The sequence below is a fragment of the Parasteatoda tepidariorum genome, chromosome 8 (genome assembly GCF_982258835.1).
Source record: "Parasteatoda tepidariorum strain Cologne lab strain chromosome 8, Ptep-v5.0, whole genome shotgun sequence".
NCBI classification, from domain to species: Eukaryota; Metazoa; Arthropoda; class Arachnida; order Araneae; family Theridiidae; genus Parasteatoda; species Parasteatoda tepidariorum.
The window spans coordinates 47,436,824-47,456,673 of NC_141762.1; the positions used below are offsets into that span (position 1 = coordinate 47,436,824).

General features: G+C 28.3%; 1 protein-coding gene across 2 annotated transcripts in view; it reads left to right on the forward strand.

Moving 5' to 3' along the window:
- The first annotated feature begins 7,698 nt into the window (after window positions 1-7,698).
- The window catches only part of LOC107456503 (gonadotropin-releasing hormone receptor), a 120,634-nt gene continuing 108,482 nt past the window's right edge, over window positions 7,699-19,850 (forward strand). The window contains exon 1 of one of the 2 annotated variants that reach the window (XM_043049648.3): window positions 7,699-9,379. In XM_043049648.3, coding sequence (XP_042905582.2) covers window positions 8,405-9,379 — 975 coding nt within the window. In that variant the 5' untranslated portion in view covers window positions 7,699-8,404. The remainder of the gene's footprint in view (window positions 9,380-19,850) is intronic. The other variant, XM_043049639.3, reaches the window with a different exon arrangement.

Sequence of the window (19,850 nt, forward strand, 5' to 3'; positions counted from 1 at the left end):
CTGTTTTGGATGCATCCTATTATTGTGTCTGAGATTGCTATTTAGACGAGTGATGTTTTTGATCTCACGGAATTTTGCGTTAAATTAATTGAGATCAAAACTAAGTAGATAAGAGCAGTAATTAAACAGTTCTGAGAGTTTTGAAGGCTTCGAGTGAATGAACTACAATTATTGACTTATACTTATGGAAATAATAATTTTGAATACTTTCCTCCCGAAACCTTTATAGTTTTAGAATTATTGGTTATTTACATAATTTTTATTGTATATTGGATTTAACGAGAAAAAATATGCAAGAAATAATGCCCCTATTCGTCTATTTTATTGAACAAATAGCTAAATATCCGTTTGTCATACGTGGTAAATTAAAAATAAAAATTCAAAAAAGAAAAAACAATAAATCAGCGTTGAACAACGTTACAAAATCATGTACTAAACTTAAAAGCATCTATCTACATAATTAATAAGGCTAAAGTAATCCCAATTATTTTGGGGTCGGGATTACGTGGTTGGCAGGGCGCTGGACTCAGGTTTGTGAGAACGGGAAATCGAATCTAGTTGGACGAAGACTCTCCGTGTAGTAAATGGTGACTGATGCACGTTAAACCTGTTGGGTCACAAAGTCCTCCATGTCCCCGTAACAAATCGGGGGGCTACTGAATTGGAGATTTATAGTTCTCTGGTTCAGGTCAAAATTACGATCTGTGTATGAATGAATGGATATATAAATGGGTTCGCCCTATAAACGAGTGTGGCAGAATTCGAATTCTTGTCATAGATGGCGCCACTGGAAAACAAGAGCAATCGCACCCCCTCTGTCTTAATGGCCGACGACGACAATCCCAATTATTTATTTATTGCTATTTGTTGCTCTTCTCATCAGAAAATCTTCTCTTCTTCTCATCTCATCAGAATTTACTGCATTTAGTATCACTTGGCATGATGTTATTAATCGTGGCTAACTCACGATAGTCAAAATTTCACTACTATCTAACAATTTTCTCTAGTACCTCTTTCGGGGGGCTGTAAAGAACCGCTGTAATAAAACTGCTCAGTATTGGGACGGTTTTAATACTGCCAAACATATCAAAATACTTTGCACCAATCTAAGTATATTTGGTACCTATTACATATTTTTCAACGTTTCATTTTGTGGCAAAATACATTTTTCAGTGGTAACAAACTCAAACCGATATTTTAAAAACAAGTAAAATCTCTATAAGACCTTGATAAGGATTTTAAAACATAACCATTACTGTTTAAAACTGGGATGGAAAGAAAATTCTTTAATTTGCTAAAATATTCATAAAAATAATCCATAAGATTCATTAAAATTTTAATTCACTCTCTTTGCTAGCACTGTAAAAGCACTTTTTAAAATTAGGGAAAATACTTAGTAGAATTCCTTATTAAAACTGCACCAATTACATAATACCAGTGGTGCGTATTACTAAAATTAATGAAGTGTCATCTGCGCCAAGATTAGAAGGGAGATTTTCCACGACTCCCCCAAACGAATATGTACCCTTTTCCCATTAAATTTGTTCTTAATGTACGTTTTTTTTATTTTAATAAATACATATTACCAAAATTAATTAACCATTGGAGTCAGTAATTATATGGTGACTTTTCATAGGCAGCATTTTTCTCCTTTCGACGAATTTATTTCCAAAAGCGCGTTAAGTTTTCTCCGTTAACTTTTCTATTTAGTACATAGCTTATTATTTTATCTCAAATACTACAGATTACAAACTTTAATTAAGCTTAGTTGGCGTCAATAATAATATAACATTACTATTATTGACGCCGTAACTCTTCTAAACGAATAAATAACACTTTTCCATTAATTTTGCCTATTAAATTCATAGTTAACTTGTTATGATTAATTTCAAATCATCCTTGATTTTAATTTTCTCTTAGTTTACAGAAATACATTATAAAATAATTACTGTAAATAAAATAAACGCATAGCTTCAAACAACTTCAGGAATACTAATTTAGTGACATAGTCCGCTAATGTTACTGCGCTAACGTTGATCATTGAATTTATCTCACATATCTGATAAAAAAATAATTAAATATTAAAGTACATGCATTAAACACTTTTTTTGATCAAATAGAGCTATAAGTTGGCAAATGTCATGATGCAATCTTTAAACTATGTAAAATAAATAAAATCGTGTACAGTTTAATTTAAACAATAGCTAACGCTTAGTCTATGAATAAATTCCTTTCTTTCAAACGACTCTTCCGAACTATCTAATTGAAAATTTCGAACAAATCTTAGGGTCAAGGGTTAAAACTGACCATTGCAGTCGCTATCCAAATTTTACAACGATAAAATAAAAAGATCTGAAGTTAAAAGAGAGAGGGACACTCAAACACTTTGCCTTATAATTTCAGATGTCACTCATGAAAATAGACATAAGTACAAAATTGTACTTTTTTTTACTCAAAATGCGACTTCCAACAAGGTTGCGTTAAACGTTTAACGCTACATTTTTATTGGCCGGGAAATCACGTGGTAGGATCCAGTTTTCCCTCATTCATTTCCACATTGTTTTGGTTCTCACTAGCATAAGAATAATAAAAGTCATAAAAGTATTCGCGATCGCAACGAACTATAGGGGGCGATGTTGTATGAGACTAATACCTGCGATTTCTATATGAACAGTCATTCAGTTACTCTAGAGACGTCGTTAATGTAGCACGTAGCATTGCAACGTTCCTTCTTTATTGTGGCTAATTTAATTTAAAAAAGAAAAATGCTTGATATTCTTTCTTATGCAAACGAAAACAAAATGGTATCTCCTTTTATTAGAGAAGGAATATCCAAAACACATCGGAAAAGTATTTGAACATTAACAGAAAAAAATATGTATATTCTTATAAGAGCTAAAACCTAATGCCCGAGAAATAGTTGTACTAAATTTAATGATCTAACATGAAAGGCCTATTTAAACTTTACATTCCATAGTTTTAAGAATCATATTACTTCAAAAATTAAAATGAACAAAAAGTATACATAAGCCTCATAATTTTATTAAATTTAATTTTGTAAACAAAGTTTTTTGACAACAATTTTTATCAAAAAACTTCAAGTTTCAATAAAAATCATTATTTAGAAACTAAGAAACGTAAAATAAAGAATGCTGACGAAACAAAAACAAAAAATCAATTCTTTTTTGTCGCCATTTTTAGTGCTACGAAAATTCGTCTTTGGGATTTGCCAAAAACAAAACAAGATGCAATTTTATTTTTTCAGGAGGGAAATATTTTACCGAAAAAGCGAAAATGTACCAATTCCCACAACATGAAACTTTATCTTGGTAAACGTACGTTTTGAAAATGTTATTTCATTTGGAATCTTATTTATCAGAGTTCATATGGCGATATGATTGTTTTGAATCTATGCTAAACTCTATATCGGCTCATTTTTTACCGAAATCCGATTGACTATTTTGATTTTAAATAAAGTGTTTTATTTTAAGGAATTGTCGCAATGGCGGCACTTAAAAACAGCCAAATCTGTAGCGGCGGTGGCGTTAATACGTAAGTACCGAATTTTTATTCCATGCTTTTCTGAATCATATTACTTCAAACATTGGAATATACAAGAAGTATACATAAACTCATAATGTTATACCATTTAATTTTTCAAAAAAAGTATTTTGAGAACAATTTTTATCAAAAAATTATAAACTAAAAAACGGAAAATAAAGAATTCTTAGGATAAAAAAACGATTTTAAAAATTCTTTACATTGAAATAAAAACTTTCATATTGTTTCCTTTTTTATTATTCTTATAGTTCTTAATTAGACGTAAGAAACCATTCTGTAGAGAACCATCATCAAATGAAAAAAAAATATTTACAAGCAAATTTTTTATTGTAAAAATCATTGCACTTACCTGATTTATAATTCCCGGAGAATTCCAAAATGATAAGTTCCTTGTTTGAAAACTTTATTCTCAAATAATAGATACATAGTTTATCCCTTGATTACTTTTAGATAACATACTACACAGCAAAATTTTATAATTGATATGAATTTGAATATGTAGCTAAAAACAGAACAGCTGAATTCTAGTTGAACTTATTCTTTCAAAACTAAAAAATATTTACCAAGAAAACGATAAAAATCAATCAAGAATCAGCACAAATGGCACTATTTGAAGTAACTTGGATAATTTTTTATTGTTGTTTTCCGAATTATATGGATACAGGAATATATACTATTCTATAACGTAGAAGAATATGCTATATTTATTACAATTCTGTATGTTCTGAATTCATATTTATTTACTGGAATGACAAAAGCAATGTTGACTTCACTTTAATTCGTAATGAATTGAAGACAAAAGAAATGCATTTTACCTTTATACACACATCTGTAACAGTATCCGAAATCGGAAGTCATCAGTTGCAAGTTTGTTGATAATAGAAATTAAAAATTATTGAGGAATTTTTCTTCAAATGTTTGGCGTGTTCTGTTCCTGAAAGATTTACTAATATTCTGGAGATTTTTTTCAAGTTCTTCGGCCTTTTCCTTAGGGAAATTTTGTTTCTTATTTGCTGCTAAAAAATGGCGTCTTATTCAGTCAATGATTTTGATGGAACTAAATGAAAACGTGATAAATTAATGTCTGATATTTACAGGCTCCCGCTAGACGGCGTACTCGAGCGTTGCGATCGCGAATTGTTTTTCCATAAATATTTTTTTAGTTTGCTTTGATACACATATAATTTAATAGGGTAGTATTTTTTATTTTCAAATTTAGTGGATAACAATTGTAAAAAATGAGTGAAAACAATCCCACGGACAATGCGACGGATTTAAGGTTATGTCAAGGTACGTCTCTTGTGAATATCAATTGATTGTTAGGTTTTCTCTTTTGAAATTACATTATGACGCATTCACATACATTATTAATACAAATACATTTTCCATGGCGAGACGATGAGGCAACCACAAGCACTTCCACTGGTTTAAAAGGTCCACGTGGGAAAAATGCACAATATTACCGTTATTACAGAGCACGGAAACGAGCGGAGCAGGAAAAAGAGTCGTTGAATAGAACTAGTGATCCTTCTACGACTGCTGATTCTTCTACAATTAACGTCGCAGGTTACGAAGTTTAACTTCTTCCGCGCGGAGGGACTCCACACACTATTTTTTTTTGTATAGCAGCTTATATTTATTTTATGTGAAATTTTTCAAGTAATTTTCTTAAATTAGGATTTTGTTTTCTCAATTTCGGCATATAATTTTCCAAAAATATGCTGTCTTTCAAAATTTGATTTTTTTTTTCGTAAGGAATATTAACTTACTGTTCGCTGGTCATCGCGGTCATTGCAAATCCGGCGAGAAGTGATACGTCGCAGGTTCTTACGTCGTCCCTTACGTTCTTACGTAAGTGATACGTCGCAGGCCTATTAACGCTTTTCTTATTTCTTCACGAATTTTTTTAAAGGGGGCTTACTTAACCAATCTCTTTCATCTGATTTTTAAACTCTCCTCTCTTTAAATTTAATTGGCTATCGCTTTTCTGGGTCAACACCAGTTAACGAATTTTTTTAAGGAGTTTTAACACATTCCCTCTGGAACCTTCTTGCTTGTTACACCAAGGGGTGTACCATCTGCCTTTCTCTCTCCGAGAGAAATCATTCTCGAGGGAATTAATTCTTTCTCCCACATCCAATTTCTTTGACTTCATTAACGCAAATTCTTCAAATCGTTATAAGTTTCAGTAAATTAAATGTTCTTTATATTTTCCTTTTTATGCCTTTGAATTTTCTTTAAAAATCATATTTTTTTTTTTTTAAATTTAAATGATTCTCTTGTATCCTATTGTATCCTATCTTGATCCTATTTCTGGTCTTAATTTGTTTATTTTGAAATCTATAATTGCCTGCTTTTTCACTCAACGACTATATCCAAATACACGTAGAAATACATATTTCAACCGTCTATTTTAATATATATAAAAAATTTACTTAATTTGCACCATAATATATTATTAATTTTTTAAATTGTAACACTATTATTAGAATTTTTTTTTAAATGCATTATTGTTATTTTTTTTAATGTAACACCGATTCAAAATTAAAAATAAATATCTAATCATTGAAAGAAATTCGAATTAAATGCAGTTCTAAGAATTCTTATAAAATTTTTTTTAAACCCCAAGCTTTCGTCAGGGACGAAAATTCAAATTATGAAAGAAAAAGAGCGCTTAAAAATGATGTACGTATCGATGAAATAAACTTATTGGAAATATTGAATGGCAATTTCTGAAAGCATGTTTCTTTAATACTCATAAATACCCCTCCCCCGATAACTTCTTTAAATTTCATCCAATATTTTTAGAAATTTAAGTCTGGTTACAAATTATTGAGATATTTTTATTTATTTAATATTTTCCCATAAATGAAAAATTAGTCAATTAAAATCTATATAATTCCTTCTCTAAACTTTATACTTCAAATATTATTTTCACAAAATCAAAAAAATATTAGTGTAGTACAAAATAATTTTACATTAAAAAAAATTTATTGGACCGAAATTTTAAAAACAAAAATGTTAAATTATTAATCAGAAAATGCTAACTGAAAATTGTAAAACTTAAATGTTTGAAACATTTGAGAAGAGTTCAACACTATTCTAAAATATTAAAATAATGGTTTTTCATTCTATATATTTTGAAAACTATAGCGCGGAATCATTTTTTCTGCCATTATTAATTATTTAAATAGCTCTAACAACATTGAAATTATTTTATAAACTATATTACACGAAAAAAAATCTGGTAGAATTACCGCACTCTATGCTAAATACATTTCTGGAAAAAAATATAATTCAGGTAATAAAACCAAAATACGGTATTTAAACCATTTATTTGGAAATTTTTCCATTCATACGGTGACGGTTTACTGAAAATTTTAGTTTTCATAATTGTAGCTCTTATTACCTCACATTTTGTAAAAACTAAAATAAATAAAACGTAAAAGTAAGTTTAATCGAATAAATGATTTGTATACTATGGTTTAAGGCATCATGTTAAAACTATAAATTTTATTACGTATACCAAAATATAACGCACATTATAAAACCATATTTTATTGTTCAATTTACCAAAATCTTTACCTGAAGAATTCAGTAAAAATTACCGAGCTTTTTTTTGTTTCCATAGAGTCAAAAACATGGTAATTTTTATTACATTCTGGTAGTTCTGGCAGTACTTTTTTCTCAGTATAGTGCATCTTTCAAAATAGTACGTCTATTTAAATACTTTTTTTATAAAAGTATTTAATTCAATCAATATTACTTATTTAGATATAAAGTAGTTATTCTAAATATAAATTTTGTTTTTAAATTTAGTTTATATATTTTTGTCGAAACATAGCGTGCTAAGTTTAAATTTTTATTGTTTAAAAAATTTTTCAGAACTAAATATTTCAGCGGAAGAATAATTTATTATTAAAAGCAATATTATGGCGAACATACTTAATTAAAATTTTAATATGATTTAATTTAGTGTGTAAACCTTCATTAACTATTAGATGTTACATCGTGAAATATTTTATGGCATTATGACATCATCTGGCATGCTTAACAATTATAACGACAGGAATAAACATCTCCGAAACTAATTCTTGAAAACAATCGAATATTTCATTAGATGTCGCTGGCGGTGCAAGAGAAAGACTGTTCTGAATTCTCTTCCGATTTACAGTTAGTCCAGGCGATCGTCTGCTAGGAAGATAGAGGAAGTTCTTTCTTAACTATTTTTTCCTCCTTAATTTAATATTTTAATTATTTTTTGAGCTTTCTAAGAAATATTGGTTATTTAAAATGGCGTGGATTTAGAGTTATTAAGCGTTCGTATTTGAAATTAGTAGTTATTTAGAATATTTAAAATAAAAAATATAAATAAAACATATATTAACTTCTGAATCAAAGGAATTTTTCTTTTTAAAAATAGTTAATTAGTAGTTTAGTTTTTTTATAAAGAAATAATGTAAAAAAATAATTAATAGTTTGGATAATTACATCTAGAAACGAATCTATGGATTAATTATTTCATTGTAGATCTATTCCGAATTTTTTTGAAAGTTATATTTAATTCTGAATGAGACGTTATTTCTCCTGATTGCAAATTTTAAAAACGTAAAATTAGTACAAACGAAGTCCTTACTTGCAAAATGTAAATGAAAATGTCTTTGTTGAGTATCTTTCACAATTAAATTATTGTTTCAATGTGAAATTTCATCACCTGCTTCTCTCCTAAACTTTTAACAAAGGATGTATGCGTCTTTATGTCTGGAGTCATTTTTATTGTATAACTGTCTTCATTACGAAAAATTTGATTACATTTACTTAACTCTGTGTGTAAGTTACTAGAATGCAGTCACGTGATCCTCTCACAATTTGTGTGATTTACTACTTTATAATAAATATGACGATTACAGAATGTGCTTTAGATCTCATGACATCAAATGTGATGTCATTTTTCAGGAAAGGAAAAGTTTTGCGTTTTGAATCAGATTATTACCCATTAAATGAAAAAATAAGCGACTCGTTAAGTAAAGAGTTTATAGAAACATATAACATCGGATTTAATTTCGGTGGTGAGCATAAAGATTATGCGTATAATGCGATACAAAACCTCCAGAGGACAGCAAGACAATCAAGAATAAGCGATGCACGTCAACAGAATGTGGATAATGAAATATTTTCGGGAAATTTTAGCAGCGAAACATTGGAAAGAAGAAAACATTGGGAAAGAAGAAAACAAATTGCGAAAAGAAATTCTGCTGATGAATTGAATTTTCAAAGAATAGTAAACGGCAAGTCGAACTGCTCTGTGTCACCATTGCAAGATTGGACTTTTGTTGTCAATAATACTGTTGATTATGAAAATGGTTCTCATAACAATAATGCATCAAGCCATGCTCCAAAATTCCGCCTTCACACCGTTGTCAAGGGCTTGGTTCTTTTTGGATTGGGGTTTGTGGCTTTAATTGGAAATGTCGCAACATTTGTGTCTATTTTGCGATTGGGGAGACACCAATCGTCAACTGTTTATCTGTTGCTGATTCACTTGTCTGTTGCGGATTTACTTGTTACTTGGTTCTGCATAGTTGGGGAAGCATTGTGGACTTTTTCTGTTGAGTGGCTCGGTAGTGATTCAATGTGCAAATTGTACAAATTTCTTCAAATGTTTTCTCTCTACTTATCTACTTTTACAATAATTGTGATTGGATTTGACAGAATGTTTGCTGTACGATATCCAATGAGAAGAGTAAATGCTAGAAACATGGTTCAAAAATCCATATTTTCAGCTTGGATATTAAGTTGTCTTCTTTCGTTGCCACAGGTAATCCTTTCAAAATATTTATCTATCTTCTATATACTTTATACTATGTAGACTAAAACAAGGAGAAAAAAATGTGAATAAAACGCAAATGAAAGTACATAAATGGACATACTATAATTTTGGTTCTATAATGAAGAATCTTTCTCAGTGTCTAAACTTTTTGTCAGTCTCAGTGGCACTCATTTAGTGTTTAGACACTGAGGAAGGTTCTTCTTCATTATAGAACCGAAACTATAGTATGCCATTTCCATACTTTCATTTGTGATTTATTCACGTTCTTTATTTGCTGCTTTAACTTATTTCTTTCTTTCTTTCCTTGATCTCGTAAGAAAATTATAGGTTATTTTATATATATATATATATATATATATATATATATATATATATATATATATATATATATATATATATATATATATATATATATATATATATATATATATATATATATATATATATATATATATATATATATATATATATATATATATATATATATATATATATATATATATATATATATATATATATATATATATATATATATATATATATATATGAGCGCATTGAGAGAGAGTTGTAAACAAAAAAGAACAAAATGGGAGTGGTTCATATTTAAAGCTTCAAATATTCTCCAAAATATACATTAAATCAAGGAACCGATGAATTACTTTCTGAAAAATTAATTCTAGAACATGTAAGTAAAAGTTTTAAGTTATGTGAATTATGGTGATTATGTTTTTCAAAACTATATTTGATGCTGCTAGAAATTTTTTGGGAGAAAAACTTATTTTGTCTAGGATACTGAAATAAATTGAAAAAAAAAATTGGAAAAATAACCAATATTATATTTTTTTTTCAGTTATGAGTTTTATGAGAAAAATTTTAATTTAAACATATGTTTAAACACAAGTTTCATTATATTTTTTGAATTCAATGAACGATTCTTGGGAACTTTTTTAATGATCCAAAATCTTTTATCGCGCATCTGTTTTAAAACTCGTTAATTTTCATTTATTTATTCATTTCATCGCAAAAAATTATTTTTTTCGTAATTATCTATTATTTTATTTTATCTTATTCAACAATGATTGAAAATGTTTAAATTGTATTCTACACCAATTTTTGTATAATTTTAAAGTTCATAATTTTCAATGGAAAAGAAATATAAATTTTTAACGCAATTGGTTCTTGAGGTATAAATGTTTTCCGAAATATGAACATTAAAAAATAAGTCTTTTTTGATATTTTATAGCTCATAAACTGTATGATCGATTGCGTTCAAATTATACATTTCTTTAAAAATTAAACAGTTTGAAAATATGTAAAATTTTATTTTTAAAAAAATTTAAAATTTTGCTATCTCTGATTTATTAAAACAATGAAAACAATGACTAATTATTCGAAACTATTTTCTGCACGTAATTATTTTTACATAAACGAGTTAAATAATTGTATAGCTTTTTGGAATCGCTTAAAAAAAAAGCCGAGTTGTGCAGAAATAAGTTTAAGCTGAAATTACATCAATGAGCCAAATTTTGCAAACTCTGTCTCGGCTAAACCATTAGGACCATATTGTTAGAATTAAGGCTACTCTCCATAATTTGTAAAAAGAAAAAATTAATAAAGTAAGCTTATCCTTACTCAAAGAAAGTACGTTCATAAGGTTTGGAATATAATAAGTATAAATTCGATTCATCGAAGTAAAATTATTCAGGGATTCAAGAATTTTTTCATTTTTGTTTTTATTTCTTTATTTCGTAGAGAAGAGGGACTCTCCTTACTACCCAAGCAAAAATTTTACTTTGGTTCCAGTTGGTCTCAAAAATCATTCAATATGCGTCCTGAAAAAACATGCACCGGGTCACCAATGTTGGGATGTCAATATTTTGCAATATTGGTCCTGGCCCATATAGGGCCTACATTGGCCAATAAAGAACCTATGTTGGCTAAATAATGGATATAAAATATCGGGGCATCTAACAATTCTCTATAGGACCGATATTGGTAGTAAAGGGGCTGTAAATTATCGGGTGAATCGTAAAATTCTATACAGGGCCAATATTGGTAAAGTAACGGCCCTTTGAACCCTTATTGAGCCTAGATTCAGGAATATTGGTCCTGGCCCATATAGGGCCTATATTCGCCAATAAAGAACCTATGTTGGCTAAATAATGGATATAAAATATCGGGGCATCTAACAATTCTCTATAGGACCGATATTGGTAAAGGAGCTGTAAATTATCGGGTGAATCGTAAAATTCTATACAGGGCCAATATTGGTAAAATAACGGCCCTTTGAACCCTTATTGAGCCTAGATTCAGGAATATTGGTCCTGGCCCATATAGGGCCTATATTCGCCAATAAAGAACCTATGTTGGCTAAATAATGGATATAAAATATCGGGGCATCTAACAATTCTCTATAGGACCGATATTGGTAAAGGGGCTGTAAATTATCGGGTGAATCGTAAAATTCTATACAGGGCCAATATTGGTAAAGTAACGGCCCTTTGAACCCTTATTGAGCCTAGATTCAGGAATATTGGTCCTGGCCCATATAGGGCCTATATTCGCCAATAAAGAACCTATGTTGGCTAAATAATGGATATAAAATATCGGGGCATCTAACAATTCTCTATAGGACCGATATTGGTAAAGGAGCTGTAAATTATCGGGTGAATCGTAAAATTCTATACAGGGCCAATATTGGTAAAGTAACGGCCCTTTGAACCCTTATTGAGCCTAGATTCAGGAATATTGGTCCTGGCCCATATAGGGCCTACATTCGCCAATAAAGAACCTATGTTGGCTAAATAATGGATATAAAATATCGGGGCATCTAACAATTCTCTATAGGACCGATATTGGTAAAGGAGCTGTAAATTATCGGGTGAATCGTAAAATTCTATACAGGGCCAATATTGGTAAAGTAACGGCCCTTTGAACCCTTATTGAGCCTAGATTCAGGAATATTGGTCCTGGCCCATATAGGGCCTATATTCGCCAATAAAGAACCTATGTTGGCTAAATAATGGATATAAAATATCGGGGCATCTAACAATTCTCTATAGGACCGATATTGGTAAAGGAGCTGTAAATTATCGGGTGAATCGTAAAATTCTATACAGGGCCAATATTGGTAAAGTAACGGCCCTTTGAACCCTTATTGAGCCTAGATTCAGGAATATTGGTCCTGGCCCATATAGGGCCTATATTCGCCAATAAAGAACCTATGTTGGCTAAATAATGGATATAAAATATCGGGGCATCTAACAATTCTCTATAGGACCGATATTGGTAAAGGAGCTGTAAATTATCGGGTGAATCGTAAAATTCTATACAGGGCCAATATTGGTAAAATAACGGCCCTTTGAACCCTTATTGAGTCCAGATTCAGGAATATGGGTCCAACGAGGGCCCAAGTTATTTTACAGCTAGGGTAGTTGCTGTTTATAATTCTTTCGACAGAAACGAGCAAGCTTACCCCATCCATGGAAAAAATTTACTTGATTAAATCAATGCGCTTGTTAATGTAGTTGCAACAATATTATATAATGTGTTAACTCGAAAGAGTGAAATAATCTTTGAAACAAAAATTAACCCGTGGTACAATATGCTTGCAATTGGTACTTTCAGAGAATGCAGTTAATGAGTTAATTTTTGAATCTTTGTGCTTAGGTCTAGCGTGTAAGAAAAGTTATCACTTTCATTTTTACCCTTATAATTTTTTTTTCTCAACAGCAATTATAAATAAATAAATTTATTAATGTGAATTTTTTATTATTTTTCTCATTAAGTTCGCTCTTTAGTAAAAAAATTCGTGTACAAAATTTTAATTAAAAATACTTCTTTATTTAAAATCTTTTATTGAAACTTCGTTTCTTTAAATTTAAAGCGTTTTCTGGGCTATTTAAAGAACGATTTCTTTAAATTCTTTCAATTGCTATTAATTTACGACTAAACAAGGCCTTGACGCAACAAAACAAAAATAAGAACATTTAGATTATTCGACTTAAGCCGCTTATTTTACGGTATTCTCTAATCAATGAGATCAACAAGATTAAACTTTGATTCAACTAAAGTTAAACATGCTATTTAGAAGGAAAGAGAAAATTATTTGTGGAACAAGCCTGTTGTAAATGGTAATTAAATATGAAAAAGCAGAAAAGTTTTTAACTGATAAAGATCTAGACCATTTTATTTTAGAATTGGTAGTTTTGGTTTATAAATTGTTTTTCTTAGGCTGAAACAAACAAAAGTTTCCAAATTTTTTCTTAAGCATTGTAAAAAACTAAGTAATAGCTGTTTAACTTATTTTAACTGATTTTGATCTTTCATCACATCCATTAAAAAAAAACTTACCCTGCAATGAAACTAGTTTTGTTCTTTAAATTCTTTTCTCATTTAAAGAATTGTAAAGCATTGATTAGTTAAATATCATTTAGACAAAAATTAATAAATAAAAAAAGCATTTTTCAATTACATTTACTTTTTTCACTCTAAAAAATTCAAAGTCATGATTATTTGGGATTCCATCCCTACCCAGTAAGCACACACCTCACGGCAAACGTAAGGCCGTAAGCTGGCATTCTAGGTAGGGTAACGGCAAAAGGCAAGTACAATAGGGTCCTTTATCGTTTGTTTTGAGGCATTTCAGGAAGAGGCGGAATAACTCTTCACCTATACAGGCCCGAAAAATAAAACCGTTGTTTGGCCTCTTACACTTAATTAGTTACTGGACCTTTATTGTATACCGTTGTTTGGCCTCTTACACTTAATTAGTTACAGGACCTTTATTGTATACCGTTAATTAAGTGTAATGTTACAATAGATTAATAATGAATAGATGCAGAGTTGGTAAAAAATGTGCTTTTAACTCAAAAATTTGAAAAAAATCAGGAGAGAATGGAAAAAATCCATAAAACGTTAACCGTATTTTTGAGAGGAAAAAAACAACTTTTATTATTCTTTGAAAACTGCTAATTTTTTACATAGAATATTAAAAACTTGAATTTTATTATTTTACTATAATCTAAATATACTTTATGTGGTATTACCTATTATATTTTTTAAAAAAATAATTTTATTAAAAAATAATCATTTTAAGTTTTATTAAAATTTTTAAATAAATATATATAATTATTTATTTTTTCTTTTTGAAATCATTTTCTGAAGTATAATTTTTAACTCGAAATATAATATATTCTTTCTTTCTAGAAAAATTTAATACATATTCCCTTAAAAATAAGAATAAATATTAATACTTTTAACTAGAACAATTCCTTTGTTCATTGAGAAAAAGTTTTTATTTTTTCGATTGTTTATTATAAAATTTTGTTAAATTTATTGTATTAAACATGTACTTAAGAAAGACTTATTGAATTGAATACTTATTGAAGACTTTTTCTTATTGAAGACTTATTATTATTTTTTTATTGAATAAGCGATACATTTATTTTTAACGTTAAAGGATTCAATAAAAAATCCATCATTTTTGTAATTCATGGTTAAAAAAAAAAATCTAGTATAATTTATATGATAGCAGTAAAAGGCTAAAGGTCCGTCATTGTCTATTTTTTGTCATTTTAGGAAGAAGCGATATGAAAACTTTTCCCATTGTTTATGTTTTGGTCGCTTGAAAATTATTACTGTAAGCCCCAAATGAAATTAACATAAATTTTTTCCAGACTATGACTCCTTTTTTAAACCTTCTCTAAAACAAAAATGAATAGGTAAGTTTAAAATTCATGTAAATAAAAAAATCTATTTATAGAAAATAAATGAATAAAAAAATATTGTAAATTGCTTAAATCCTCCTAGAAATTATAAATATCTTGAATTTAGAGCAAGGATTTTTAATGAGATGGGCTTTTTTATTACATTAATTTACTAACTTTTATTACAATTTAAGTGTTTTGTAATAATGAATGTATACCATTTATAATAGTAAACGTTTTATTTATATAAATTGTTTTTTATTTTATTTTTATTTTAATGTTCATTTCAAATTTAATATCTTAGTTTAATCACTTACTTCTTAAAAACTGGATTCAAAATAGTTTAAATGGTCTTAAGAATTTTGAATTTTAAAAAAATCGTGTTTAAATTTTCTGACTGTTTATAGCAAATGTCTAGTCTAATAAAGTAAATAACTTTTTTTCCCCTAAACTTTTAAGCAATACTTGAAAATAATAATTGTTTAGGAAATTTTATTCTTAAATATACGTTTTTAAGTAATAAAAATACATTTGGATATTTTTATTAATTAAACTTCAAAATATTAAGCAAATAATTTTTTTTAAAAACTTATAATACAGAATATAAATAAAAATTAAAATTATACTTTCAAAACGTTAATTATATTTATTTTTTATTTGCATTACAAAAATATTTTTTCATGCAGCATTAATTTATTTTTAAAATAGTTTATATACATTAAGGAAAAAAAACTGTTTTGAATGCAATACATAGATGGCGCTGTTTTTTATTTTTTACTTTAGACGTGTTTTCGAGTCCTGCGGATAGATGGCAGAAAATATAAAGTGTAGGGTCTTGTAGGGTTGCCTTTCTTTTAACTTTGATAGAATTTCGCCAATTTACTCAGAATGACAGTCGGTACGGCTTTTGTCCAGGCATAACCAATTGAGGACACTACGGCGACAATATCCCCCCCCTCTCCCTTCTACTTACTATAGTCAAGCAAATTTATCATTCATGTGTGGCAAGGGTCTGCACTATTTATTCTAGCATAAAATGAGACATAAATAAAAAAATGTTCTACTGCATATTGCCTTAACCAATTAAATAGCGGAGTAGTTATTTAAAACCATAATTGCGTTATTGAGTTTTATTTTGAAACTAAATTCTTTAAATAGCAAATTAGACAAAATTAAACATTAAATTTCTCTGTTTCAATCTTTCTTTACACTACATTCGTCACATACTTCAATTCAAGTGTTAATAAAAATAGCATTGTATTTAAAGCTGGAAAAAATACAAAAGTTACAGCAGGATTGAAAAAAAGTCACCGATTTTTTCTTCTACGAAGTCGATATAAGATTTAAATAAAAATGCATTGTGTGAAAAATTACTCATTTTCCAGTAATGTTCCCTAGTTGTAGAAAAATGAAAGAAACATAACAATACAAAATAATAAACATACATTTAATCATTTTAAAATGTCATTTGCAAAATGTTTCCTATACATGAATTAAAAACATTGTTTTTTTCTCACAAGGGGTTTTGGGTTAACAAATTTTAAAATTGTGCTATGTTTTAAATCTTAGGAACTAATAACAGAAATATGGCTGAAATATTAAAATAACGGTAAGAGAACCGAAATTTTATCTGTTTGTCCCATTAAACTGTAGGTATAGTTTTAAATTTACGGTAAATTTGCAAATCAATATTTCAGAAAAGGCATAACTATTTAGACGAAATTGAATGATTATGTAATTAGAACTAAGTGGAGCTCTTTTAACCATAAACTGGTGAAAAATGAAATAGTATTTCATGCTGCCGAATCGACTTGGCAATTTTCATAGTACAAAACGAATCCAATGAATCATTTTCATACCTCCTTTTTAAAGAGTGCAGTTCTTTTTGAACTAATTTATTGAAATCCGGTTAAAGTTTGACGTTAATTTAAAAAAAATTCAAAAACAGGTCATAATTCGTAAACATGCTAATATTTAAATATATTAAATGTTTTTCAGATAGTGACGATAATTTATACCTTGACTGCAGCAGATAAATTTTTATCAATTGATCAGCTTCTACAGTCCTTTTTTAGAGACAATTTTAAATATTAATCATACGCTTATTGATAATAGTTGTTCGACACAATTTATTTTTATGTATCCTTGTTTTCTACATGGAGGCACCGTCACCTGTTCGCTACGCTCGATAATCCCTGTAGTTGAATCTCATTCATCAAGTTTGAAATAATTGAAGATCAAGTACAAATTGTTTTCTTCCACTTTTTTAAGTAAAAATTACGATTGGATTGCCAGCAGTTGCATTTTAAGGATTCCTAAGTTTTGACAAATGAAGAAGAAGGAAAAACGGTCTCGCCGAGAGTTATTACGCATTGAAGATGTTCTATGGAAAAAGCAGTTTATGCCCGCGCGCAAATTCGTTTTTTTATTCTCTCAGAACTAGCGGTATTTGGCACAAACTGTTCTTAACAATGTTCTTAAAAGTTTTTTTTTCCTGAAAAGTCGATTAAAAATTATTTGCTTAATGTAAAATTATTATACTATTATTTAAGTTCATTATATTAACTTGTTAATTTTGACAAAATAAAAAGGATAGCTGGATTTGAATGATAAATAACTGCGCTTAAAAAAATTACATTTTAGAAAGGCAGAGTGTGCGACACAATGAAAAGGATTTATAAATTAGAAGTAATTTTTTCTTGTTAACCGATCATATAAGAAACAATTCTTATTTCTCTTTATTCTACACATATTTTCAAATGTCGGTATAAAATGTCGAAGTTTTATATTTGGCAACACCTAGCCTTTTTCTATATAATATTTTTTTCTTTATTTTCATTATTTTTAATATTAAGTCAAGAGGGATATTATGAAAATCGCGTAAATGAAAACTTTTTCCACAACAATCAATAAATAATTATTAGTTAAAGAAAAAATGAAAAAAAAACTTTTAAATTGTAATAACTTTCAAACAAATAAGAGTTTCTAAAAGGAAATAAAGACTCTATGTTACGGTTAAAAACAAATTTGGCTCTTTCAGCATACCAAATTTAACTTCCGCAGCTGAATTCTTGCGGTCACAGAGCGGCCCGCATGTTATTTTTCTAACAAGTATAAGAGTAAAAATAATCTTGACTTAATTTTAGAATTATTTTTTAATTCCATTGTGATCTCCGTTCAATTTCCTACATATTAACGTAATTTGAAGTTTCTAAATCAAACAGTGTTTGATAAAATGTAACGTTAAGTTGAAAACCCCAAAACAGTGGCGGTATCAGTGACCTTTTCAGTTTTCTGACAGAGAAGGAAATTTATTCAGTTTTCTAACAGAGAAGGAAATTTATTAATATCTGCTCGTTTCACGTTAATTTAACAATGCGGTTTATTTTTCCAACTTCATATAAAAAGAATTTTCAGGAATGGTCAGTGTTAATGCTATTATTCTAGGTTCTCATGCGTTCGCACTTTTCGATTAGACCAATTTAATCGATTAGATTAACTTCAACACTATTATCTTAAGTAAAGAATTCTAAGAGTCATGAAAAAAATCATGATAGCATCTCGAAAATCAAAAAGCATCTCGAAATGATATAATTAAAAATAAAGAAGATAATTTTTGAAATTCTTGGAATTCATTGTTTTACAGACTGACCTTTTTCTTTTTACTTTCACCAGAGGGTAATTTTAATAGTGTTACATTAAATTACTTTAAAGCAATTTTATATTCGTTTTATAATTAACTTATACACAACTATTGTTCTTCTTTTTGGCAGCAATTATTATATAAATATTAATACTGAAGAAAGAAAAGAATTTTCTGCGAAACGTATATTGGCTGGAATTAAAAATCAATTTAGCCCATTGACTGACAAAAGGACAAAAATTAATTTAGACACCTTCTGTAATTAATGACGACCTTAAAAAAAATCTATCCAAGAAAAACAAATGATTAATGGGTATCCAGTGATTGGAATAGTGCAATTACAATTCTCTCATGTTATTAAACAAATAGTATTCTGTAACTTCCATTAATCATTTTATTAACGAATAAAATTGTAATTGTATAGTATATTTCTTTCTCTTAATAACACATACTTTTTTTTAATTTTTTATTTTAGTAATCTTTTTTTGAATTGATTCTGTTTTTAGAAAACAGTTCAAACCAATCTTTCAATAAAATTTTATATAAATAATATCTGATATCTAGTAACTTATTCTTAGTTTATTTACAGTTAAATATAATAAATTTCGCAATTATAGTAAGAATAAAGAAGTTTAACAAATACGACATAGTTAAGTTAAATTTTTACTCTTTATTTTGTAAAAAAAAAAAAATTTATTTGATATGCATATTTTTTGTAGAATATTTATTTTGAAGAACTTGTAATTCAACATAACGTTGAGTAATTTACGCTGCGTAATTCTTTTGCCGCATTAACTTATTTATTCTTTATTTGACTTAGCTCAAATCCCCAAAAAATAAATATCCCCATAAAATCAATTTAGAGCAGTTCAGTATACATATCTTAATAGAAAATTAAAGGAGTTTAGTTTCCTACTCAGAATTTTAACACTTTAATCTTTACGCTACTATGACAGATATTAAATGAAAATATTATTTTGAATTATTTTCGTAAAAACAAAGTTTACTCACTGTCCCTTCTTTACACGACCCATCATGATAATTAATTCCTCGAATTAGTGCTGTTTTAAATAGTTTTCGATAAAATTATAATAATTTGTATTATTGG